The sequence below is a fragment of the Cydia splendana genome, chromosome 20 (assembly GCF_910591565.1).
Source record: "Cydia splendana chromosome 20, ilCydSple1.2, whole genome shotgun sequence".
NCBI lineage: Eukaryota > Metazoa > Arthropoda > Insecta > Lepidoptera > Tortricidae > Cydia > Cydia splendana.
The window spans coordinates 14,594,756-14,621,075 of record NC_085979.1 but is presented as its reverse complement, the minus strand read 5'-3'; the positions used below and the strand labels follow the sequence as shown (position 1 = coordinate 14,621,075).

General features: G+C 42.1%; 1 protein-coding gene across 1 annotated transcript in view; it reads right to left on the bottom strand.

Annotated features, from left to right (window-relative positions):
* The window catches only part of LOC134800519 (5-oxoprolinase), a 37,198-nt gene extending 10,898 nt beyond the window's left edge, over positions 1-26,300 (bottom strand). The window contains exons 1-18 of the mRNA XM_063772989.1: positions 26,203-26,300; positions 25,321-25,495; positions 23,739-23,930; positions 22,731-23,022; positions 22,033-22,234; positions 20,649-20,746; positions 19,741-19,848; positions 13,259-13,411; positions 12,322-12,461; positions 12,169-12,236; positions 11,711-11,844; positions 11,100-11,251; positions 10,737-10,882; positions 10,236-10,320; positions 10,059-10,115; positions 9,588-9,720; positions 7,214-7,358; positions 6,355-6,502 (exon numbers count right to left, since the gene is read on the bottom strand). Coding sequence (XP_063629059.1) covers positions 6,355-6,502; positions 7,214-7,358; positions 9,588-9,720; positions 10,059-10,115; positions 10,236-10,320; positions 10,737-10,882; positions 11,100-11,251; positions 11,711-11,844; positions 12,169-12,236; positions 12,322-12,461; positions 13,259-13,411; positions 19,741-19,848; positions 20,649-20,746; positions 22,033-22,234; positions 22,731-23,022; positions 23,739-23,930; positions 25,321-25,485 — 2,418 coding nt within the window. The 5' untranslated portion in view covers positions 25,486-25,495; positions 26,203-26,300. The remainder of the gene's footprint in view (positions 1-6,354; positions 6,503-7,213; positions 7,359-9,587; positions 9,721-10,058; positions 10,116-10,235; positions 10,321-10,736; positions 10,883-11,099; positions 11,252-11,710; positions 11,845-12,168; positions 12,237-12,321; positions 12,462-13,258; positions 13,412-19,740; positions 19,849-20,648; positions 20,747-22,032; positions 22,235-22,730; positions 23,023-23,738; positions 23,931-25,320; positions 25,496-26,202) is intronic.
* Between the last annotated feature and the right edge of the window lie 20 nt (positions 26,301-26,320).

Genomic DNA, 26,320 nt, shown 5'->3' with positions numbered 1-26,320 from the left:
GCTATCTTGGTGGTTTTACTTAGATCCCTAATCCCGAATACTACATGGTGTCAGGTGTAAATAACTCAGTGTATTAATCGTAAATCGGACGTCTCGGTTGTTTAGTGATGACGGGAAAAGAAATTGCAGGGTCGGCCGCTCAGAATAAGGGCTATGCAAGTTTACAACAGCCGCCGCCGTTATGCGACGGCAGCAACGGTAATATGGCGGACAATTGGCGTGATTGGAAAAAGACATTCGATTGGTACTTGGTAGCTTCGGGGCGTGATGGGGCATCGGGGAAGGAAAAATGTGCGTTATTCTTACATATCATTGGTAAAAGTGGGCGTGAAATATATGAAGAATTGGACTTTGAAGAGGCCGAAAAGGACGATTTTGATGTGTTGTGCGAAAAGTTTGAATCGAGGTGTGACCCAACAAAAAACATTAACTTTGAGAGACATCTGTTTTTTGAGTGCTCTCAGGGAAGTGACAAGTTTGAGAAATATTATGCCACATTGAAAGTGAAAAGTAAATCGTGTAAATTTGGGGATCTAAGGGATAGCTTGATTTTGACTCAAATGATAAGGGGGATAAAAGATGGCCAGCTGAGGGAAAGGATGCTCAGAAAGTCGGACTTGGAGTTAAAAGACGCCGCAGCATGGTGCAGGGCGGCCGAGGTGGCGAGCGAGCAGGCCGGGGCCGTGCGCGCCGCGGAGCCGCCTGCGCCGAGCGCCGCCATCGAGCCCGTCGTGGCGCGCCCGCGGGCCGCCGGCCGCCCGGGCCCGCCGCCCGCCGGGCCCCGCGCCACGACCGCTGCCGGTGCCGGCCGAAGGGAGCGCCGATGTTGGAATTGTAGCTACGCGCATGACGGCAACAGATGTCCAGCTGTGCAAGTGACATGCTTTAGGTGTAATAGGAGAGGCCATTTCGCGAGATGTTGTCGGTCGTCCGGATTTGTGAGTCATACGATGCGTGAGTTATCGTGTCAATCGACGGAGGAAATGAGCGAAGAGGAGGAGTTTATGATAAGGGGAATTGAAATTGGAAGTGTTGACAGAAAGGGCTGGTACGAGTGGATAGTAGTAAACGGAGCACGGGTGCAGTTTAAATTGGACAGCGGCGCGGACGTGACAGTTATCTCGATAAACAATTATGTGGGTGCCGGATTTGATAAGCAATTATTATGTAAGGCGAGTTCAATATTGAAAGAGGTTAGTAAACATATATTACCAGTTGTAGGTTGTTTTGAAGCGGATTTGAGTTTTAATGATGCTATAATTAGACAAAAAATATATGTGCTAGACGCCGACTGTGACAGTTTGTTATCGCGAGATGCTTGCGTACAATTAAGATTAATAAAGCGTATTTATGAAATTAAAGACTCGAGCATTAGTAAGATGATAGCGTCGCATAAGCACATATTTGAGGGAATTGGCCAGTTACCGGGGTTACATAAGTTAACAATTGATGAAACTGTCCCGCCTGTTGTTAGAGGGTCTCGAAAAATACCAATTAAATTACGGCCAAAATTAGAGGAGGAGTTGCAAAGGCTTCAGCAGTTAAATATAATAGTGCCAGTTAGTGAACCGACTGACTGGGTCTCCAATATTGTGATAGTAGAAAAAGCGGATGGAAATATTCGACTATGTCTGGATCCTCAGCATTTAAATAAAGCGATAAAGCGAAGCCATTTCCAACTCCCCACTCTTGATGAAATAACGGCTAATATCTCGGGTGCCATGTATTTTTCGGTGTTAGATGCGAGTAAAGGGTTTTATATGTGTGTTCTAGATGAACCTAGCTCAAAACTTTGCACATTCGCGACCCCTTTTGGGCGCTTCCGCTTCCTCAGGTTACCGTTCGGGGTCAGTTGTGCGTCAGAAGTTTTTCACAGTATAATGTATAAATTATTTGCAAGGCAGGGTGTGGAGGTGTTTATTGACGATATATTAGTTTACGGAAAGACGCGAGATGAACACGATCAGAGGTTGGGGGAGGTAATGCGCGTAGCGGCTGAGTATGGGGTTAAGTTCAATAAGAACAAGTGTGTGTTTGGTCAGGATACTGTAAAATTTTTGGGCCACATACTTGATAGAAATGGAATTCGGATTGATCCAGATAGGGTGAAGTGTATCGAAAATATGCCTATTCCGGAAGACAAAAAAGGGCTAGAACGCTTTATAGGCATGACAAATTATGTGTCTCGTTTTATCCATAATTATGCAGATAAGGTGGAGCCGTTAAGGGAGCTATTAAAAAAAGATATAAGTTTCGACTGGCATGAGGGGCACACGAAAGCATTCAATGATCTTAAGCGTCAATTAGCACATACGCCGACACTTAGGTACTACTCGCCGAATGAGCCGGTGACGGTGTCGGTGGACTCGAGTTCGCGCGGGCTGGGCGCTGTGCTGCTGCAGGGCGGGCGGCCCGTGGCCTACGCCGCGCGCACGCTCACTCCCACCGAGTCCAGATGGGCTCAAATAGAGAAGGAGCTCCTCGCTATCCTGTTTGGCTGCAGTAAGTTTCACCAATTTATCTATGGGCACTCTCAGGTAACGGTAGAAACGGATCATAAGCCATTGGAGGCTATTTTCAAAAAGCCGCTGAACGAGACACCGATAAGACTACAACGTATGTTATTAAAACTGCAAATATATTCTCTAAGTATTTGTTATGTACCAGGGCGACTGATGTACGTGGCTGACACGTTGTCAAGGGCGACCACGGATTTAGGCGGTAGGAGCGATCACCGGGTACAAGAGGAGGTAAATTTACATATAAATACTCTAGTGAGTAACCTACCATTTAGTAGCACTAAAATGCAGGCAATACGAGAGGCAACGAGAATAGACCAGAGTTTGTGTGAAGTAATGGGGTATTACAGAAAGGGATGGCCGCATACCAAAAGTATTGTAACTGAAAAAGCTAAGTCTTACTGGGAGGTCAGAGATGAGATCCATGTCGTGGAGGACGTAGTCTTTCGGAACGACTTGGTGATTATCCCTAATGGTTTACGGGCCGAAATGATCAAGAAGGTACATGAAGGTCATCTCGGCATCGAGAAGTGCAAGAGACGAGCGCGAGACGTGATGTGGTGGCCGGGCATGGCGGCTGCCGTGGAACGCGCGGTGCGCGAATGCGAGACGTGCGCGCAGCGGCGCGCCTCGCCGCCGCGCGAACCGCTCGCGCCGCACGCCGACCCCGATAGGCCTTGGCAGGTGCTCGCAGCTGATATTTTTCAGGTAAAGGACAAACATTATTTGCTCGTGGTTGACTATTACTCCAAGTACGTGGAGGTGGCCACTATAGTGGATTTGAGAAGCGCGACAGTGATAGGTATTTTGAAGCCGATGTTTGCACGTCACGGGATACCGCAAAGATTGGTATCAGATAACGGTTGTCAATTTGTGTCGCAGGAGTTTAGAGAGTTCGCTAGGGATTGGGATTTCGAACAGGTTACTAGTTCACCGCATTATCCTCGCTCGAACGGTCTTGCGGAGCGTAATGTGCAAACGGTCAAGAATATGATCATAAAATCACAAGAAACTAAAACTGATTTTTACGTGGCACTGTTGAATTTTCGCAACACACCAATATCGGGTGAAAAATACTCACCTGCTCAGTTATTGTTTGGTAGGAGATTAAATACAAAGTTACCGGTAAAAAGTAGCCTATTGAACCCTAAGACTCCGGTGAGAAAAGAAATAGCAATCAGACGCGATATTAGGAATGACAAAGCGAAGGAATATTACAATAGAGGAACTAGGTCATTAAAACCATTAAAAGATAATGAGCAGGTGCGTATTCGAGACCCGACCGAGATAAACGGCAGAGGGCGCTGGGTGCGCGCGCAGGTGGAGCGCGCCGCCGCCGAGCCGCGCTCCTACTGGGTGCGCACGCCGGACGGCCGCCGATACCGCCGCAACAGGCAGCAGATCATACCGGCGGCGCCGGCGCCGCCCACTGACAGCTCTGGCAATAGTAGCAGTTCAGGGGTAAATATTCCAAAATACTATTACGATGACTTGGAGGAGTGTGGCGGAGGTCAAACACCGGGACCACAGAGTTCCCGTGGGCCCCAGGCCACAGCTGATCAAGATTCCGCTTTCCGCTACACTCGTTCAGGCCGGCGAGTACGCACGCCGGATAGGTTTTAGTTATAAAGCTGAAGTTAATATGGTATAAATATTGCCTATGAATGGTGTATTTGCTATTATATATATATATATATAAAACCACTTAGGTACGTAATACGTAACGAAAAACATTGTCTATATCTAACTTACGTATCAAGTTTAAAATGTCAACTAGTAAATAAGGATATCATAAATAGTTATAAGTTATGGTTATAGGTAACTCGTAAATAAGTAATGTGCTTAGCAAAAGTAAACGATATCAACTGCATTGTATTCATACACTAATTACAGTTAATAACCTTGTGATGAACCTTAATGCAATGTAATAGGGTTCACAATGGCCTAGTGCAAGTATCGCTGCATGTTAATTTTTTTTGTAACATTAATAAAAAAAAAAAAAGGTGTAGAAGTAATATTATAAAATATAAGATAGAAGCTTAGTAGTGTTACTGTAGTGATTGTTAAATAAATATATAAACTTAGATATTAAAAAAGATATATAAATATATAGATGGTCTTGTTATGCATTTAATAAGATAAGATTCTAGTTTGATTTTGCTTGGCTAGGTTAACTGTGTTTTAAGCTTGGTGTACCTCAGATGAAAATATGCATGTTTATTCATAAGGGGGAAGATGTTGTATACATACATAGGTATATCATCATAATTATAGATGTGGGTAGCTGAGGAATGTGCGGTAGGTTTAGAATTAAAATAAATCAGTCTTGGTCTAGCTATCTTGGTGGTTTTACTTAGATCCCTAATCCCGAATACTACACCATGTATTGTTATAGCAAAAGTGCATTATGTCCCTCAATCGTTATATCGACTAAAAATATATCAAAAGTTGTTATATGGACCGTTACGCACCCCGTACACGTGCGTCGGGGGCAGTGAATGTGTTAATACTATTTTTTTTTTTATTATAAACTGATCGGCGATGGGCTCTAGTCATACCTGATGGAAAGTGAAGACAGATTGGCAGAGTGGAGAGCGATTTATTCCGAAACCAAATTTACTATATAAGGGGCTGTGGAAAAATCTTAACAGCGCGAAGTAGCCGACAGAACAGCGAAGTGGCAAACCCCTGGAGGCGTAATATTAACCTTTATTATTTAATTTATAAGTCTTAACCAAAAGATTTAGTACACTTGTCAAGTTACCATGAGAACCAAACACGTTCGCGGACGGTAAGTGACGTCATGGGTCATAGGCCAAAGGAAACAGCGCCCTGTAGCCCGGGCGTAAGAATACGGCTACGGTATCCCCTGCCTGTCGTAAAAGGCGACTAAAAGGGGTTCTCGGGATCGGAGACGGTCGCAGCTAGGGACTGCGACTGAAAAAAGAGGGGACCCACAAAGGGGCATAGCGCTAGGACGGCACTGGCGCGTTCATTGGAGATCCCAGAGCCGTCCGAAATGCGCCGAGGAGGACTACTGGGAGGTTTCAGTCGGTGAAAGTCCGACATAACCTCCGCGCTGTCCCTGCGGTGCGGAGGTATCCATAACGGAAAACACAAAACACTACGGAAACAAAAAACTACGTTAATGTTTATAGCATGCGTGTCCGCGAATATGTTAACTGGACTACGATTCGTAAAAATATGACAGCGTACGCTAACGCTACGGTGAACTGAGTAGACTGCTAAAATCATAACTCTTCCTGTGATCAAGTAAATAATATTGTATACTCACCACTAGCGACACACGGGTAAACCTTGACAAATTATACACCTAAATATTACTCAAGAATCACTCTATTGATATCTATCAATACCACATAAAAATCCGTTCAATCGTTTTGGAATTTATCGCAAACATACAGACAGATAGACGCGGCGGGGACTTTGTTTTATAAGATATAGTAAATATGCTAAGCATCATTTCAGGGTTCCGTACCCAAAGGATGCCAAAGGGTAAAAACGGAACCCTTAGACCGTCCGTCTGTCTGTCACCAGGCTGTATCTCAGGAACCGTGATAGCTAGGCAGTTGAAATTTTCACAGATGATTTATTTCTGTTGCCGCTATAACAACAAATACTAAAAACAGAATATAATAAATATTTAAGTGGGGCTCCCATACAACAAACGTGATTTTTTTGCGGAATGCTAGATGCTTGCGGAGTATAGATACGGAACCCTTCGTGCGCGAGTTCGCCCCTCGCACTTGGCCGATTTTTTAAGTACATTTAATTTTAAAATTGGTAATGCCTTTAGACATCTGAACGATCTTACCTGGTACTGCACGGTCTCCTGCATGGCGCCGAGGTGCACGGGTATGTGCGGCGCATTGGACACCAGCCCGCCGTCCGGCCCGAACAGCGCGCACGAGAAGTCTAGACGCTCCTTGATGTTCACGGAGATTGACGTTCTTTGCAGTACTCTGCGAAAAACTCAAAATATTTTAAAAACCCAAATAGAAAGACTAATTCTCAGGATATCGAACGATTTTAGAAACGGACACACCAGACAAAAGGGACTCTTAAACATCATTTTCAGGGCTCTAAGACTTAACTGTAGGTACGTGGTATACCATGGTGCAACCTGCACTAAACCAAAGGAACAGACTTTTGCAGAAATCGTACAACTCTTCGCTACATACACAAATTTCCGGAATCATGGGAGTTAATAATCCCTGCACGGAGAAGATTCCAAAATCGATCGATAGAAAAAAATCCTACTTGAAAAACCTTATCATCGTTTTACTCCCCCACTGTACAACATACACTTTCATCATCATCATCTTCATTCAGCCTATATACGTCCCACTGCTGGGCACAGGCCTCCTCTCACTCGCAAGAGGGCTTGGGCTATAGTCCCCACGCTGGCCCAATGCGGATTGGGGACTTCACATACCCCTTTGAATTTCTTCGCGGATGTATGCAGGTTTTCTCACGATGTTTTCCTTCACTGAAAAGCAAGTGGTAAATATCAAATAATATTTCGTACATAAGTTCCGAAAAACTCATTGGTACGAGCCAGGATTTGAACCCGCGACCTCCGGATATAAAGTGGGACGTCATATACACTCGGCCACCACTGCTTTATATATAATACATACACTTTGTACTGACTGTAATATTAGGTTTACTACCTGCCCATCTGCTCAGCGATAGACATGAAGCGGTGTGAAAAGATGCTGAGCTGTATGGGCTCGAGCGCGGTGGTGATCCGCTTGGGTTGGCCGGAGCCAATGATTATCTTGATGTCACCGAGCTTGGTTATCTCTGCACGGCAGTCTGCAACAACCAAAATACTATTTGTAAGAAACTTACCTACTTCTGGTATATCTCAAAAATCTGTTCAAAAAAAACTTATTCTAGCTAAGTCATTAAACATTATGAAATAAAACTATTGAAACGGATTATATCGCGTATATTGAATTCATACTACATCCCGACGTTTCGAACCCTTTACAGCGTTCGTGATCAACGGGTGACTGAGGAAAAACTACACAGTGCAAAAACTGCCCACTTACAAAACAATGAACCATCATAAACTATTAATTTTAAGGCCAGTTATACATGCAAAATTGGTTCATAAGACTTGTTCTACATTACAACCATACCATTACTTCCAAGTAGGTAAAGATAAAGATACGCGATAAAACTAGTTTCAATAGTTTTATTTCATGAGTAACTATCGCGGTAACCGAACACAATATCATTAAACATTAGCTTAGGAGAAGGCCAAGGAAAGACTACTCCTAGAGCAGACAGTACTTTTAGACCGGGAGATAGTGACACATTTTACTGGGTCATTTGTACCAGTATGGCGGTTCGTCAGGGGTCTAAGCATGTAATGAAGGAAAGAAAATGCTATGACCATAGCGCTGGTACCGGCGGCCCAATCGCGTGGGCGTTAGTCGAACGTGTCGGATAAAATACGAGTGTCGAACGATTTGTACCACAAAAATCCTCGTATTATTCGATAGTCCATAAAAAAGAAGTAGGCGGTAGCGTAATGCCATACTTCTCCGGTGTGACTTACAGCCCGCCATACTGAGGCGAACACGTTAATTAAAAAAAAACAATTCAACCATTTGTACCAAGCTAATTTTTGCACAGGTGATCATCGTCGAGCAGCCATTCATGGACATCACCATGCCATACTTTTCGGATGGTTCCAAATGCCCGCCATACCGCCGCAAGGGAGTTAATTTTTTTTTTATTGCTAAACGATTTGTACCATCTTGAATTTTTTTTTCAACACTTTCTGTGTGATCATTAATGGAAATCTCATAATGCCATACCTGTAGGAGGTGGCAAATGTGTACAATATTTTTTTTTTATTTCAAGTATGGTGCCCCTTTTTCCCCCTATTAGAAGTATGGCAAATATAATAATGGTCACATTGCATCATATAATTTCCAAAAATCCAAATGCCATACTGGTACAAATCGTCAAAAAATTGTTTTTTGTTTTAAGTCTTGGCTTAAGTCTCACAGTCGTCCGCCCCGTAGTTATAATCTGAAATATATTTTTTTAGGTACAATTGTATCCAAACAAACAGAATATGATGATGCCATGCTGTAAAAAATTATTTTACGTATACATAGTCGTATTTTTGAAACGTGTCGATTAAATAAGTTTTTCAAGTATGGCAGCACTTTATCCCCCTACTATAAGTATGGCAATTATAATAACGGTCACATTTTATCAAATACTCTCCAAAAATTTAAATGCAATACTGGTACAAATCGTTTAGCAAAAAAAAATAAATTAACTTCCTTGCGGCGGTATGGCGGGCATTTGGAACCATCCGAAAAGTATGGCATGGTGATGTCCATGAATGGCTGCTCGACGATGATCACCTGTGCAAAAATTAGCTTGGTACAAATGGTTGAATTGTTTTTTTTTTAATTAACGTGTTCGCCTCAGTATGGCGGGCTGTAAGTCACACCGGAGAAGTATGGCATTACGCTACCGCCTACTTCTTTTTTATGGACTATCGAATAATACGAGGATTTTTGTGGTACAAATCGTTCGACACTCGTATTTTATCCGACACGTTCGACTAACGCCCACGCGATTGGGCCGCCGGTACCAGCGCTATGGTCATAGCATTTTCTTTCCTTCATTACATGCTTAGACCCCTGACGAACCGCCATACTGGTACAAATGACCCAGTAAAATGTGTCACTATCTCCCGGTCTATTTGGTTAAGTATAATGATTACTCTTATAGAGCAGTTGTATTGAGGTGCCAGACTAGAGTCGGGCCACGCTTAGTTTTCGTGCCAAGTGTTACCTACGTAAAGTATGGTGCTCCTATATGGGCACAAACTTAGCGTGGTTGCACTCCATCTAAATTAACACGAATCTCCTAACCTCTAGCCGACCAGAGGCCTATAAAAAGATTTCCCTCTCATTCTAATTTGAATTGTTATTGTGACAAATCAAAATTGCATTTGTATTGGCAAGTTTTGATGTCAGGGCGGAGAAGATGATTAGATAACACATTCCTCACCAGGTTCAACAAGCACGGTGGACAGGCTGTCCATGATGATCGCAGGGCCGGGTACCTCCTGCTCGGGCCGCAGCTTGTCCAAGAGATACACAGCCGTATCTTGGTACCCGCCTTCGAAGTACACCTTCACTGTCTGAAAACGTAGTACAGACAGCAGAATAAGTAGCTAAACGGCCAAGGTATTCAAAATGACCTTGAATTAAATTGACCGAAATTGAATTGAGGTATTGAATTGAATAATTGGTGTCATAAGAGCCTTTAATCTTTGCTTAAAACCACAACAAACACGTGGGCCATACTGAAAGTTTCTGGATTCTGATAAATGAGACGACTTTTTTTTTCTAAGTGGCCAGTTCCAGGAATTTTCAGTATGCCCTAAGTATCACCTTAAATGTATTACAAAATTTTGGGGACCATTCAGATCAAATCATTCAGTCATCTGAACCATCTTTTTTCACATATTTCACTAACCTTTTCAGGCACCGATGTAGTCTCCTTTCCGCTGGGTGGCGCTGTTTCTTCTACCACCTGTAAACGAAAAACTGCTTAATAAGCAATGTATAAAGTAACACGTTCTAAAGTCTGGCCAGCGAAAATCTGGCTGTGTACTCCCGTTTCTTTGTATATTTACAGTCTTAATGGTCTTACCTCACTCAAACCAATGCCTCTAACTCTAATGTCATCCACTATGACGTCTCGGTCGGCTAGTGTGAACCCGAACTCAGTCTGGTACCTGTATATCACAAAAGTCACTTACAATAACTTTAAACACAAATATGTATACAAGACAGGATGTTTCGAGTAGTAGCTCTCATTTTATTTGGCAGTATAAATACAAATTATTTCCAAAGCTTTCTTCTACTATAGAACAACTCGCAGCTGGCAAGGTCGCCATGTGATGAGGGGCTTGAAATGATGAAACCTGGTATGGAGTATGATTATATTGGAACGAAGTTCCTTATCGGACGGTTGGCGGATGGGAGCTAGGCGAAAAAGAGTGTGATATTTTGCCGTCTCAAGCCATACTATTGCGATATATGTAAGTGTCAAATTTTGCCGTCACATACCATACTATTGCGAAATATGAGGATGACGAATTAAAATGAGGATGACGGACACGGACACTGACTCATTTTACAGCAGAAGTACCTAGTGACAAACGCGTTGTAGAAGTCGCCATGTTGTGTGGCAGGCTTGGTGGTGGCCGGCACAGGGAAAACCATGAGCGCGCAGTCTGTCCCGACGTAGCGGAGGTGCAGGTAGGGCTCCGTTTGAATGCGGGCGTCCGAGAAACCCTGCCAGGAATGAAAGTATAGCATTAGTATTCGTTAATTGTATGTATATATCTGACACACTTACATGTGTTTATATGGTTGTCGAAACGGGAATGATTATTTTTCATTAAGATCGATAAGCAACGCGTATGATAAAGATAACGTGGGTTAGAAAGGAGTAGCATGATTGGTGAATTCGTGACCTTAAAAAGACTGATTTCTTAGACAGCGGGCATACCTGTTTCCTCAGCTTGTCTCTACACACAGCCGCTAGCACGTCCAACTGTCGGTCGATATCCTGGAAGTTGTTCGGCGCGTACACACAGCCGCTCGGCTGCTGCGCCTCGTGTACAACGTGAGCCAACGCCATGCCGTAAGCCGATAGGATTCCTGCAATTCACAAAACAACGGTTGGACTAAGGGCCTCTCCACACTAGTCTTTTGAGCGCCGGCGTCTAGTCAGCGCTATGGAAAATGACGTCGCTGCGCAGTTGCGCCAACGTTGCGTCGAGCAGCAGCCATAGTTGACTAGACGCCGACACTTGGGAGACGGTAGAGTGGGGTATCTCTGAAGCAAGGAGGCTGTAAGAGTAACTTTGCCACGTCGGAATTTGATTAATACATACAAATGTAGTGCATAATTCTTTTCCATCGTATTTTCTCGGAAACATTCGTATTTGTCATGCTGCTTCAGTCAACCTCAGTACTGTTTGTGCCGAGACTGACTGAAATAGCAAGACAGGTTCGTACGTTTCCGTGAAAATACGAAGGAAAACAATTATGCACTACATCTGTAACTACATCTTCAGAGCTCTATTGATAGAGTTGTTAACGGCGTTATCGACTAACCTGCGTACTTGTGTAGCAGTACGGTGGTGACGCCGAGCGTGCGCGCCACGGCGCAGGCGTGCTGGCCGCCCGCGCCGCCGAAGCACGCCAGCGCGTGCCGCGCCGCGTCGTGCCCGCGCGCCGTCGTCAGCGCGCTGCAAACGGTAACCAACACACGCAATGCTAACACGCTAATAACGCACGCTGGTAACGGTAACGGTAACAGTGAATAACCAATCCACCCCAGAAATTAAATGGAATGAGCGGTCAAGTTTCAGAAGAATTCCCTTCTGCAAACGCTGCAGGCCTTTTCTAGCCCTGTTTTTTTTTCGAGATTTAGTTTAGTGAAGTTCTTTTCTAAACGACGTTGGTTTAAATTTCAAAATGTGGGTGAAATTCCACATGTCATATGGATAGTGCAACCGACAACGATAATGTCAGTAGCGAAAAAATAGTGCTATAGCTATTGATAAACTTACTTTATAGGTCTGCACATTGCTTCATTAGCGACATTCAGGAATCCCATAGCTATTCCTTCCATGGTCATCTAAAATGAAGAAAGTCAATTAAAAACTTTATTAATAGAAGTAATTCCAGCAATAAACTAACAACTTTAGTAATAAATGTTCTACCTCTTTTCCGCCATCAGCTTTCAGGAAACTGTTGATTTCGTTTGTCATCTTTTTGAAAGCCGTAATAGTTGCTTCTTTGTCTAAAGGCTCGTTTTCATTCGGACCAAAGATTTTCGGGAAATATTCGGGTAGCAGACGACCTAAAAATAAAGGGCAAATATTGCAACTGCCTGTGAAAAGTCCAGGTGAAATATCTTAAAGGAAAGGTAAATAGTGCGACATAAAATAGTAGAAATTAAATGAAATGGAACTACTTAAACAATTTATTCCATAGTAAATTGATGCCATGTTTAAGCATTTCACGTCAATAATGTTACAGTTACGTAGGAAGTGGCGCCCTCCATTATTTTCTACAATTTGTTCTAGCACTATACCCATGGGTTTATATTCTTTTGAGATTTTGTGAGGACCAATCCTGCTTTCAATTTTAAAAGTATAAGGTAATTATGAAAATGTATCTTTAGAAAAAGTCTGAAGGACAAAATGGTACCTGCCAGCCAACAGTGGGCTACTTCATGCAAAGAGCTCTGAGCCCGTACCACAGAATAAACAATAGTACTACCGTACAGAAAAGAAACTTCCTACAAAACCGAAGTTTGATAGCAGTTCAGGGCCGAATCATGCTGTCCCTATCTAATGTATGGCACTATCCCTTTCGGATAATTCTTCTCTTCTTCTTCTTCTTCCTCGATTCCTCATGACTGAAGGTCGCGACCACATGAGGTCGTTATTTTGTGCACCAAGGCTCTCCATTTAGCACGATTCTGCATTCGGCTAATTAGCGTTGTCAAAATTCAAGTAATTACGTGCGTCAAGTTGTGCCGACCCTAATAATTGCTCGGAGCATTGCTGAGCCGAACGCTCTAGTTTCCCACCCGTACCCGTACCCGTACCCAACGGTGAAAAAGGTTTACAGAAAAAGAAGCAGGTTTCTTACCCAAAAGCAGATTGGCGTCGGTGACAGTGAGCGGGCCGCCCTTCCTGTAGCAGGCGGGGCCGGGGTGGGCCGAGGCAGACTCCGGGCCGGCGGCGAACAGTCCCGAACGGAACGACAACATGGACCCGCCGCCGGCCGCTACGGTGTTTATGTCTGGTAAACAAATGGAATTAGTAACCACTACAACTTATAAAACAAAGTCCCCCGCCGCGTCTATCTGTTTGTGTGTATGTATGTTCGAACTACTGACACACAATAAATAATAGTACTACCGTACAAAAAGGAAACTTTCTACAAAACCGAGGTTTGACAGCAGTTCAGGATCGAATCATGCTTTCCCTTACTAATATATGGCACTATCCCTTTCGGCTATTTAGGGTTGTCAAAATTTAAGCCATTATCTTATCTGTGGTCGTGCACGCAAAGGGACGTCAAGTTGTGCCAACCCTAATAATTGCTCGGAGCAATGCTGAGCCGAGCGGAGCCGAGTTTGCCCGAAGGGAGGTTTCGCACCCCTGTTAATGAACGAATTTTCACGCAGTTTTCAACTCTCAATAGAGTGATTCTTGAGGAAGGTTTAGGTGTATAATTTGTTATGGCTTTGTGTAACCCGTGCGAAGCCGGGACAGATCGCTAGTAACTGATAAGTCACACACAAAAATATAAACAACAAAAACTTAAATTCTATCTGTTAGTTTGGAGGTTAAGGGGGCAGGAAGATAAACAAACGTGCTCGCTTATAGAAGTCCTGTATTCGACTGACCGTCGGCCGTTGGACGCAGCCAACGGTACTTAGCCTATACTTATAGATAGCTATAACATCCCTCCACCCTTAGTCTAAAAATATTTCTTATAATTAACTACGTTGCGGGGCCGTTTAGATGGCTCATGAGATGGTCGGTCAGAAACACTCGTAGAAACTGGCGCCGCGGTATTCTGCGCCGGCGACGGCGGGGGCGCGCCGACCTGGAGCGGCGGCGGTGCCTCGGCGTCCTGGGGGAGCGCAGTATTCGAAGGGGCGACTTGACTCGAGGCATTGGTGGCGGCCAGAGTCAAACCCTCTTCGCAGTCAGCCCAGTTGTCGGAGGCGACAGGGTCAGGTGCTGCCGGCGCATGCACCGTCGAGGTGGATTCGGACTGAAGTTGCTGACTGGAACCCGAAGACGTAGGTGACAAAATGATGGCCGGCATATCCATCTCATTCAGTGAAAGTTGACCATTATTACCACTCTCTCTTTCGCGCCAATTCTCAACGTTCTCCCCTTTATACTTCAAAAGTTGATTTGAGTGTTTTTTTAACACAGTATTGCAATCGAGTAAACTAACTAGGTATACAGTAGCACCGAGTTTTTTTACTATAACACCTTTCACCCAGCTCGTTTTCTGAGCTTTATAGACTTTAACTAAAACTAATTCTTTATCTAAGAACTCCACCACACGGTTACCACCATAACTAATAGCCTGCGAGCACTGTTTTTGTTTTACAACTTCGTCGAGTGTTGCGTTCAGAGGAGGTGGTTGTTTGCATTTTAAAAAGTCTAATCTGCTACGTAGTTTGGTTCCGAATAAGATTTCGGCAGGTGATTTTCCTGTTGTACTGTGAATGGAGTTTCTATAATTGAACAAAAATTCATTTAATTTACACGGCAAATCTCTTTTGTTATAACCGGATACAATGATGCCCTTAATAGCATTTTTAACAATTTTTACAAAGGATTCCGCTTGTCCATTACTTATAGGGTTGTACGCCGGTGATGTTACATGTGATATGCCATTTAAACTACAAAAATCCCTAAACTGAGTGGAAACAAAAGAACTCGCGTTATCCGAACATATTGTATGAATTAAACCAAATCTCGACATAACATCGCACAGCTTTTCAATCACGACTTGAGTACTCGACCCCGAAGATATGTCATAACATTCTACCCATTTGGAGTAGGCATCGACAATTATTAGGTAAAGTTTGTTATTTATAGGTCCTAGCATATCAACATGTACGCGATACCAAGGCTGGGGAGGGTACTCCCAGCAGGCAAGGGGCGCGCGGGGAGGGGCGGGCCTCAGCCCGGCGCAAATGCTGCAGCTGGCAACAAAACATTCGATATCAGCTGACATGCCTGGCCACCAAAACCGGTTGCGCGCTTCTAACTTCATTTTAGTACTACCTAAATGACCCTTATGCAGTTCTGAGATTATTTGTTTCCGACAGTTTGTTGGAATCACAACCTTGTGCCCACGTACTAAGCATGAGTTTTCTAATGATAGTTCGTGTCTGCAACTGTAGTACGGTGTTAAGCGCTTATCGCTATTCTTTTGTGGCCATCCATTTAGCACGCTATGTATAACATCTGATAATAATGGATCAGATTTAGTATAACATATTATGTCATCTAGGCTTAAAAAACGAACACCGTCGTAAACAAAATTAATATAAGTTGCTTTATCTAACAATTCATCGTCATGGTTAGTGCATGTCTCTGTGGCACTAGTCGTGGCACGACTCAAAAAATCAGCTGTGTTGTGGGCACTGCTTACGTATTCTATCTTAAAGTTATATGAGGCTAGAAATATAGCGTAGCGTTGCAACCTGTTAGCTGTGACTTCCGGTATGCCTTTGTTTGGGTTAAAAATTGATAGGAGGGGCTTATGGTCAGTTCTCAATACAAAAGGGGTGGATCGGCCGTATAAGTACTGATGGTACTTACGAATACCATAGATAATAGAAGTAGCTTCTTTTTGTATCTGACTATATGATTTTTCAGCTGAGGTGAGTGAACGAGACGCATATGAAATTGGTCTTTCAGGGCAGCCTTTTTCTTTTTGGGACAAAATGGCTGCCAAGCCAGTTGGTGACGCGTCAACTGTCAAAAACAAATCTGCATCTGGGTTGAAGTGTGCTAAAACTTCATCGGATGCCAGTATATTTTTTATGTTCGTTACCGCCGTCTCATGTTTGGCCTCCCATGACCACGGGGTGTTATTTTGCAATAAAGAGTGCAAAGGTTGCAAGATGGAGGCGGCATTTTTGACAAACGATCTATAATAATTTACTAGTCCAAGAAAAGACTTCAATTCTGTTACGTTAGAAGGAGTTTTCGCCTCTAAAATGGATTTTATTTTATCAGGCGATTTATGGAGTCCGTTACGATCGATTATAAATCCTAAATAAGTAACGGAGTCCTGGAACAGGGAACATTTGCTACTTTGTAGCACTAAGCCTGCATCCTGCAAACGTTTGCATACTTCTTGCAGCCTATGCAAATGCTGATCATGATTTTCCCCAGTGACCAAAATGTCGTCCTGGAACAAAAGGACCCCCGGTATACCGGACAGGAGGCTTTCAATTGTACGTTGAAAAATAGCCGCTGAACTAGACAAGCCAAAAACAAGGCGCGTGTACTTATACTAGTGGCTCTGTGAGCTGTAGACCTCGCGAGCAGAGCTTGAAATAACATGGTGCTAAGAGCTTTAAATACATATAGTAAATTAAAGAAAAACAATACGAAATTTATGTGTAAAAAAATACAAAAAGTTATAATATCCCAGCATACAATTACTGGGGATCGAACCCAGACCCTCTGTGCAAACAGAAAAAGCGAACGTTTACAAACTGAGCCAAATAGTTCTTAGATGGGTTGACGAAATTTAGCTACTCCTTCTCAAATTAAAATTAGTTAAAATTAAATATCTAAATACGGCCTAAACCAGCGATAATTTTTTTCTGCATTTTTTGCTATTAACTCTGTAAACATGTCTCAAAAAGAAAAAAGTCTTATGATATCGATACGACTATTTGTTTAGGCGCCAGGTATCACGACTCCGCCATTTTTAAAAATTTCCAAAAACCGGATTGACAAAAAAATTTTATTTAGTCATAAAATTCGGTCACAAAATTTCACGAGAATCGGTTAAGAATTGCGACCTGTAGAGGAGAACATCCGGACATACGAAAGCAAAATGCCCGAGTCAAAACGTAGACCTTCGCTTCGCTTCGGTCAATTAATAATCCACCACTAAATATATACTAGTGGCTCTGTGAGCTGTAGACCTCGCGAGCAGAGCTTGAAATAACATGGTGCTAAGAGCTTTAAATACATATAGTAAATTAAAGAAAAACAATACGAAATTTATGTGTAAAAAAATACAAAAAGTTATAATATCCCAGCATACAATTACTGGGGATCGAACCCAGACCCTCTGTGCAAACAGAAAAAGCGAACGTTTACAAACTGAGCCAAATAGTTCTTAGATGGGTTGACGAAATTTAGCTACTCCTTCTCAAATTAAAATTAGTTAAAATTAAATATCTAAATACCGCCTAAACCAGCGATAATTTTTTTCTGCATTTTTTGCTATTAACTCTGTAAACATGTCTCAAAAAGAAAAAAGTCTTATGATATCGATACGACTATTTGTTTAGGCGCCAGGTATCACGACTCCGCCATTTTTAAAAATTTCCAAAAACCGGATTGACAAAAAAATTTTATTTAGTCATAAAATTCGGTCACAAAATTTCACGAGAATCGGTTAAGAATTGCGACCTGTAGAGGAGAACATCCGGACATACGAAAGCAAAATGCCCGAGTCAAAACGTAGACCTTCGCTTCGCTTCGGTCAATAAACCCTTATGAGTGTTTATGCATGTTAACATCTGTGACTCGTCGCTAAGCACTAACTGATTATAGGCACGGGATAAATCCAGCTTTGAAAATTGCTGCCCGCCGTGCAGTTTCGCAAACAACTCTTCAATTCTAGGGAGGGGATACTTCTCAACTTCTAATTGCTTATTTAGGGAAACCGAGTAATCTGCACATATTCTAATTTTGCCGTCCTTTTTGAGCACAGGTACTATGGGACTCGCGTATTCGGAGTAGCTTACGGGTACCAAAATTCCAAGGTTTACCAGCCGGTCTATCTCACTTTCAACCATGTCACGGAGGGCAAAAGGTATTGTTCGAGCTTTATAAAAAATTGGTCTCGAGTTAGGTTTTAGGCTAAGGGTGACAGCTACACCTTTACAACACCCTAATTCCTCAGAAAATAGACCTGGGTATTTACTGGCTAACTCACTTAAGACCGTGTGTGTGCTAGAGGAGCTGTGTGATTTTATAGACGATATTTGGAGATTAAATCGCGAAAAGAAATCACGACCTAAGAGAGGAGCGCGACGACCACTAACGATATGAATATTTATGTTATTTGTGATACCCCTATAAGTAATAGGCAAGGACACTACGCCTACAGTTTCAATAGGGTCCTTATTATAGGAAGTTAAATTGGAGTTACATGGCCCAATCGGCTCAGTGAAGTGTTTATAATAGGTGTGTTCCGACAAAACCGTAACAGCGGCACCTGTATCTATTTCAAATCGTAAGTTGACTCCATTCACAAGTACTGTCTCATACATAGGCTCACCTTTTAAAGATTTAATATTATGTAAGGCTCGCTTACCGTCATCGCCGACCTCTTCCTCCTCTGGGCAACACTCGATAAAGTTGACTTTCGCACTACTTTTCTGACACATCCTACGCAAATGTCCCCGCTGACCACACGTTTTGCACCTGTACTTCGTAAACTTGCAAGTACTCGAACCGTGACCTTTGTACCCGCACGCCGGGCACACGTTGTCGCGCTGAGCTGGCCCCGGCGCGCGCGCTGATGACGACGCCGCTATCTTTAGTACAGCCTGCTCCTGCACAGTTGTATTCATCCCTGCGTTCGCTACTGTCTGGGATGAACCCTGCCGAGCACACCGTATAGCTTCTGCTAGCTCCAACGCTTTGTTCAGCGTGAGGTCCACTAACGGCTTGGTGAAAAGCTTGTCCCGCTCCGGGCCTGGCTGCATGCCGAGGACAAATCGATCACGAAGAGTCTCGTTCAAGACTGATGTCGAAAAGCCACAATGAGCGGCGAGCCGACGGACTCGCGCCGCCCATTCTGATAAGCCTTCGTTGGCTTGCTGCGCCGCGGAATGAAATTTAAACCTCTCCGCGAACCCGCACTTAACAGTTTCGAGATGATCGTTCAGGAGTTTAACAACGGCGTCGTAGTCTAGAGTTGTCACATCACTTGGAAGGGCTAAATCACGCACTAACTTATAACTGTTTTCGCATAGACTACTTAATAAAACCGCGCGACGCTTAACTTTCGATTTATCTTCCGTATCGTCCAAACTATTTGCTAAAAACCACTGCTCGAGTCGATCTTTGTAAGTCGACCATTCTTGTACTTCATGGTTGAATGTAGTGAGCGACCCGATGGTAACTTTAGCCATATTTAATTCGTGCACACGCGGTGTGCGACCCGTCGTCGCCAGTGTTAGTTTGGAGGTTAAGGGGGCAGGAAGATAAACAAACGTGCTCGCTTATAGAAGTCCTGTATTCGACTGACCGTCGGCCGTTGGACGCAGCCAACGGTACTTAGCCTATACTTATAGATAGCTATAACACTATCTTAGTATGTCTACTAGATAAACTCACCTAGTTGAGGTGCCTGGATGGTGACACCAGCCGTCGTGGCCTCGTGGACATGTTCCAGCGCGCCCGCGTACCGCGACACGTCCGTCGACGTTCCACCCATGTCGAAACCTAAAACATACCACCATTAGGACCACAAATAGCCACATAAACTCCTTCTTTGAAATCTTAAAAGCGGGTAAATAAGGCCCAATGGGATAATATGCGCAATAGGAAGCGTGCGTGAGCTGTAAACGGCAGCACTTAAACACCGTTTATGTGCGCGAAATGTCAATTCGGCCCTATTCGAACTTTAAGATACGTCAGTTAATAGATCTCGAAACGATATGGATTAGATATGTCAGTGTCAAATGTGACGTTTCTATAAACAAACACGTCACTTTTGACACTGACACATCTAATCCATATCGTTTCTAGATCTATTAATTGACGTATCTTAAAGTTCGAATCCGGCAGAATGTCATGTTTAAGTTTTAGATTTAGGCCACTAGGTGGCACAGTCACTTGGGCAGCACGCTGATATGGCTCCACAAATAACAATATATCAGTTATTTTTACACGATTCGTTTCTAAAGATAAATATATTATTCTAAGTGACCGTATGTACCAGTCAGCAGCAAAAGTTGCTAAGCGGGCGAGGTGTTCAAAATTACCTTGACACGCACTAATTGTCTTAACAATTAAGTCGCGTCAAGATCATTTTGAACACCTGGCCCGCTTAGCAACATCTGCTGCTGAATGTACAGTCAAGTGTAAAAATAAAGGTGTAGACGACTTACTCAAAAATATGTCCAATAGTTCTTACTCGTAATTCGCTGACATAAGTACTATGGGACATATTGTTGAGATGATTTGTGCACCCATATTTTAACACTTGACTGTACCAGGACCATGTCCATTAGTTCCATTACCTATAACTGGGAGTCCTGTCTCCTTCTGGTATGACGTCATGGCATACCCGACCACCCCGCCCGCAGGGCCGGACAAGATTGCTCGTGATCCGTTGAACCTATTAATACAATTGTAGATATATTTAAGAATTTCCAATCTTATTGCCATGACATAAGACCCATCAGGTAAGTCATCAACTGCGTGTTTTGTTATTAGCACGAACGTGTCAATACCAGAGGGCATACCGCGAGCACCCAAGTACGCAAATGTCGCTCTAATTAGGTATGCTGTTCTTCGGTGTTCGCGGTAGCTACAACCTAATGATTCGGCGTTTCATCAGGCATTGCATTGAGTTTCAAAATATAACATAGCTAATTAGCCATCTCCTTTAAAATTGACGGTACCAACTTTCACCAAAATGTTAAATAAATATGCATTGAAGATTTTATTTACATTACAACTCTATAGCAAAGTTTTATTGACATACACAAAACAATGAAATGAGCCTTTAGCAAATTAAATAGCAAACGTAGTGTAACAATGACATCATCATAATGTAGCTATCACAAAGTAAACTAATGGCTTTAATATATGTACCTATTGTACCTACATATAATTTTTCTCAAAAATGGACGGCAAAGTCGACTTTGCCGTTTAAAAAATAGGTTGCGAAGCGCGTAGTTTATGGTCAGTCAAAAATTAAAAAGTTAAAAACATGCAGTCTCGATTTTGGGACTGCAATGTTGCATACAAATTCCATTATTTGTCGAGTTCCAAACTTTTTAAAAGTTGAAATGGCCATATCAAATGAAGGCACAGGCCCATTAAACAGCCAAACAGATGATTAGTACCGCGACTATTTAGCTGTCTCAAATAGGTTGGCGTGTTTTCGGCAGAAAAATACACTTCTATTTTTTTATTAAAAAAATAAAAAGGCGGCAAAGCTAATTTTTTCAATTGTTTCTACTTTTTTCTGTGAAAATATATACGTAAGAAAGTTGCTTTTGTAAAATATTTCTATGATATTTATATTTCTTGCACCATTTTTGAGAAAAGCACTATATATGACTCGGCTGGAAGGCTACTTGCTGGCTTCGGATTCAATTAAACGGACTCCCAAGGTCATCCGTTTAAAACGAATCCTCAGCCTGCAAGTAGCTACTTCCGAGCCTCGACAATAATGTACTATTATCAGGCCTGATGATGCTGAGTTAAGCTGGTTCCTTAGGGTGGTATTCCATCTGTCCAATATCTTTGTCCCGTGTGTATTTGCATCTCACATTTTGCTTAATGAGAGAGTGAGACGCAATGACATTGGACAAAGAAATTGGAATACCACCCTTAGGAACTCGTGAACTAAGTTCACGAGTTACTGTGTAGTGTTAGAGAGAGTCAGATACACACAAGTCCATAGGCGTGAGTCCGCCGTCGCTCTGCATGAAGAGTACATTGGTGCCTTTCAACTCGTCCTTGAAGCCACGGGCGAAGCCGCGCAGGTAGCGTTGTATGTGCGGGGTGAGGTACGCGTCGGCCGCGGCCGTGTAGCCGCGCGGAGCGAGACGCACCATAGCGGTCACCGCGTGCGAGAGAGAGACGAGAGGGAACCCTATGGGGGATAAACTTCTTAATACCTATGAGCTTCTGGTACATTGTTATACAAATGTATAACAACGTTGTAGGTATAGTGTACCTACTGCTGCAGAGATAAATTAACCGCGGAATACTGGAAAGCCTTAGGTCAACAAATCAACACTAATGGCACACAAAACAAAACCAAGAATTTATTTGTAATGATTATGTAATTATGTACGTGAAGCCTTGACTTGCATTACAAAATGATTATTGCTACGTATGTAGCTCTATACAATTAGCAGGTACAGTAGATACTTTACTTTGTTCTTATGTGACACGTTTAGTCATCTCCAAGGCTGTCTGAGCGATATATAATTGCAAGTACGTTATTCCTTCCATATTTAATTATTATTTATTCGCCGGATCTTAAGAGCCATGTAACTTTCAATTTTTTTTAAGATTAGGTTGTGATTGTGCCAAAAGAACTCTTTGATTGACCTTAAGCTAAAATTACCAAATCATTAACTCACCAATCTCCTCAGCAATCTTCCCAATCCTAATCTCATGCTCATGATACGTGTAACTATGCGCCAGCACCACGGCCACGCTCTCTATCCCCTTCTCCCTCAGACTCATCAGATCCCGCCTGACTGCGTCCTCGTCTAACTCCTTCATGATGAGCATCTTCTCTCCCGTGATGCCGGTGACTGGACGCCATTGGCTCTTGAGGTCTCCGAGCTGGCAGCGGTCATCCATGGCGGGGATGACGCGGCAGTCCACTTCGATGACGTCGGTGTAGAGGACGTCGGGACGTTTTATGTCCTGGTGGTATAATGAAAATGAAAATTCTTTATTTGCATAAAATATGGTAATAACGAGGTGTTATTAGAAAGATCTTCCCGTACAGCGTAATACTCTTAATAGTTTTAATCTAACTAATATTTTTAATTAATACTATTACATTTCGAACAACTCACTTACAGAGTAAAACACCTGTTTTTTGAGCCATCAATATAACTGCACTTTAAATGGATTTAGAGGCAGGGGTTTGATGTTTTCCTGAAGGGCATTAAATATATTTCGGCTTTAGTTTAGATATAGAATGTTAAGAGGAAATATCTAATCGATAATTTACTTTCAGCCAATTAAAATTACGGAGCATAACGAAACGGAATGTTGTTGTTTGGCGAATTCGACTTAAGCATCTGAACCTTGGCTGCAATGCTAGTTATTACCCAACTATGGGATAGTCAACAGAAAGGGTTATGATTTAAAAAATCTATAAATGTCTTTGTATTTTTATTACGTGTGTTTCATTGTAGTGTCAAAATTACACAATCAATCATGTTGCAGTGTTTTAAAATTTTTAGCCCATTTCCCGACTTCTAACGTTCTGGCCACCAAATACGTCAACTGACGTGTCAGCTATAGCTCAATATCAACCTTTGTGCATTCCGCCAAGGTTTACGATGACGCACCACACACGATTGGCGTAGCGTTCAAAGGGTTAACAATGTGGTAAAAGTCACAAAACTTACCAATTGGAAAATGTTAGGCCTGGCCTGGTTGCCGATGAGCAGCAGGTCCTTAAAGCCCTTGTTGATGACCAGCGCCATCTTGGCGCCCTTGCGCTCCAGTAACGCGTTGGTGGCCACCGTAGTACCCATCCGGATGGACTCTATGAGGGAGGTGTTCACCTTGCCGTCTTTGTCTAGCGCATTACCAGTTTCCTATAGGAGAAAGAGAACAATGTTAAATAAGAAAATCGGCCAAGTGCGAGTAGGACTCGCGCACAAAGGATTCCGTACCATTACGCAAAAAACGGCAAAAAAACATGTTTATTGTATGGGAGCCCCACTTGGCACTTACATATTTATTTTAATCTGTTTTTAGTTTTTGTTGTTATAGCGGCAACAAGTTTCATCATCTGTGAAAAATTCAACTGTCTAGCTAACATTGTTCATGAGCTACAGCCTGTTGACAGACAGACAGACGGACAGCGAAGTCTTAGTAATAGGGTCCCGTTTTTACCCTTTAATGTATTTTGTACCATTGACAATTTATCAATTCCGTACACGGCAGAAAGAAGTTGATAACTCGAGATATTCTACCGAATAAATTTGAACTTTAAATAACACGAAACGAGTCGACCAAACAATAGCACACTGAAAAGAAAAAAATAATTATTTTGTCTTCAATAACGCAAGTGAATACCTATGAACTATGTATATACATACTTCTGAAATCAATCACAGAAATCTGCGTATTTATATATTTACAATCTGTTATTTTTGGAGTCGGTGCAGCTAGGTGCTTCACTAAGGTGCTCAAGTTTGTTTGAGGCTGGCATTCACTTGCGTTATTGAAGACAAAATAATTATTTTTTTCTTTTCAGTGTGCTATTGTTTGGTCGACTCGTTTCGTGTTAGTGCCGGTTTTTTATTTCCTTTTAGTTTTTTTTCGGCGGTTATTTTTTTGTTAAAAAGTTTTTATTTTATAATTTTCTGTGGCTATAATTTATACAAATTATTACATGCTTAATTTTTGATTACTTTTAAAATAGCTACCTACCTTGCTTTAGCTATTAACTGTTATATTAATAATCCTACTTTAACTATTATGTTCTGTAATATAAATAAATTACCCCTATTTTCCCACCCTTAGGGTAGGATTTTTTTCCAAATTTTTATTATTATTACGACTACTCTGTAAAAGGTTATGCGTGGTCATACGTTACAATCGGTGAGTGAAAAAATCAATCATCCCCTATTTTCCTACCCTTAACGTTGGATTTTTTTTTCCAAATTTATATGGGACCAACTTCGGGGTATACCCTTTCCAATAAAAAAAAAATTATCAAAATCGAACACCTCTGTAAAAAGTTATGCGTGGTCATACATAAAAAAAAAAAAAATATATACGCGTCGACTTGAGAACCTCCTCCGTTTTTTTTTTTCGTCGGTTGATAAAATTACATAAGGTGCAAATTTCTTCCATTTTTTCCCACCAGATATCAACTTCTTCCCGCTGTGTACAGAATTTATGAGGATACTAAACACCAGTGACAGATAACTAGGCTCATAATAAAACTACAGCACAACTTAAACATCATTTACAGACCTCCTGAAGAATCCTTCTAATAGCCTCCCTTGGGGCATCATCATAGTTTTGTGGGTCCACAGAAAGAAGTTTCATAACTCGCACTTTGCCATTGGGGCATCGGGCAAACACATCTGTAAATGTGCCACCTCTATCAATAGCGAACTGAAAACCCGGGGGAATCATTGTATATAATCTGGAAGCAAAATTTTAACTATTAATGAATAATTTAGTGCAATTGAAAAAAATAAGCATAATAGTAAAGTCAGTGGCGGATTTGCAGTCTTTGCTGCCCTAGGCCCAAGGCCCTGTACCCATCACATTGACTACATTTTGAGTTATTTCTTGTTAATTTGTTGCGAATTTGTTGTCACAATTTGCCGCCCCTAATATCTTGCCGCCCTAGGCCCGGGCCTACTTGACCTTAGGGCAAATCCGCCACTGAGTAAAGTAGCTACAAAATAAAAAAATTAATGGGATTTAACATACATAAAAAACGTGACACAGCAGTAAAAATGCCTTCAAGAAAAACTACTTAAGTACATGGTAACAAGTTAAAGGATAATGAAACAATTGATAGTATTCACCTTCTAACAAATAGCTATTTGTACTTCAATATCTAAATTGAATACGGCAATAATTTATCTTCCTTCACCGTGGAGATATGAGATGAAAACCAATATTGTCTGGGTCTCAAAATTATCTTATTAGTTCTTGTGCTACACGAAATACAACTTTAATTCTATTCGCAAAGAGTTAAATGTTTAACATACTAGGTGCACTATTTTGCACAAATGAGGAAGTAAAAATAAACTAAGATTCTTAAAAGACGAATCATTAGTAACATGCCTCTTCTTTGGACTGGGGCAATGAATTATTCTATAAAGAAAAGCAGTTACTTACGTGCAGACTTCTTCACTTTAAGCTTAAAACTAAATAAATGTTATGTTTACTTTTGATAAACTTCGAGGTTGTTTTGCTGACTGACAGTGACATTACTGATAAGACTAGGGCTGTGTTC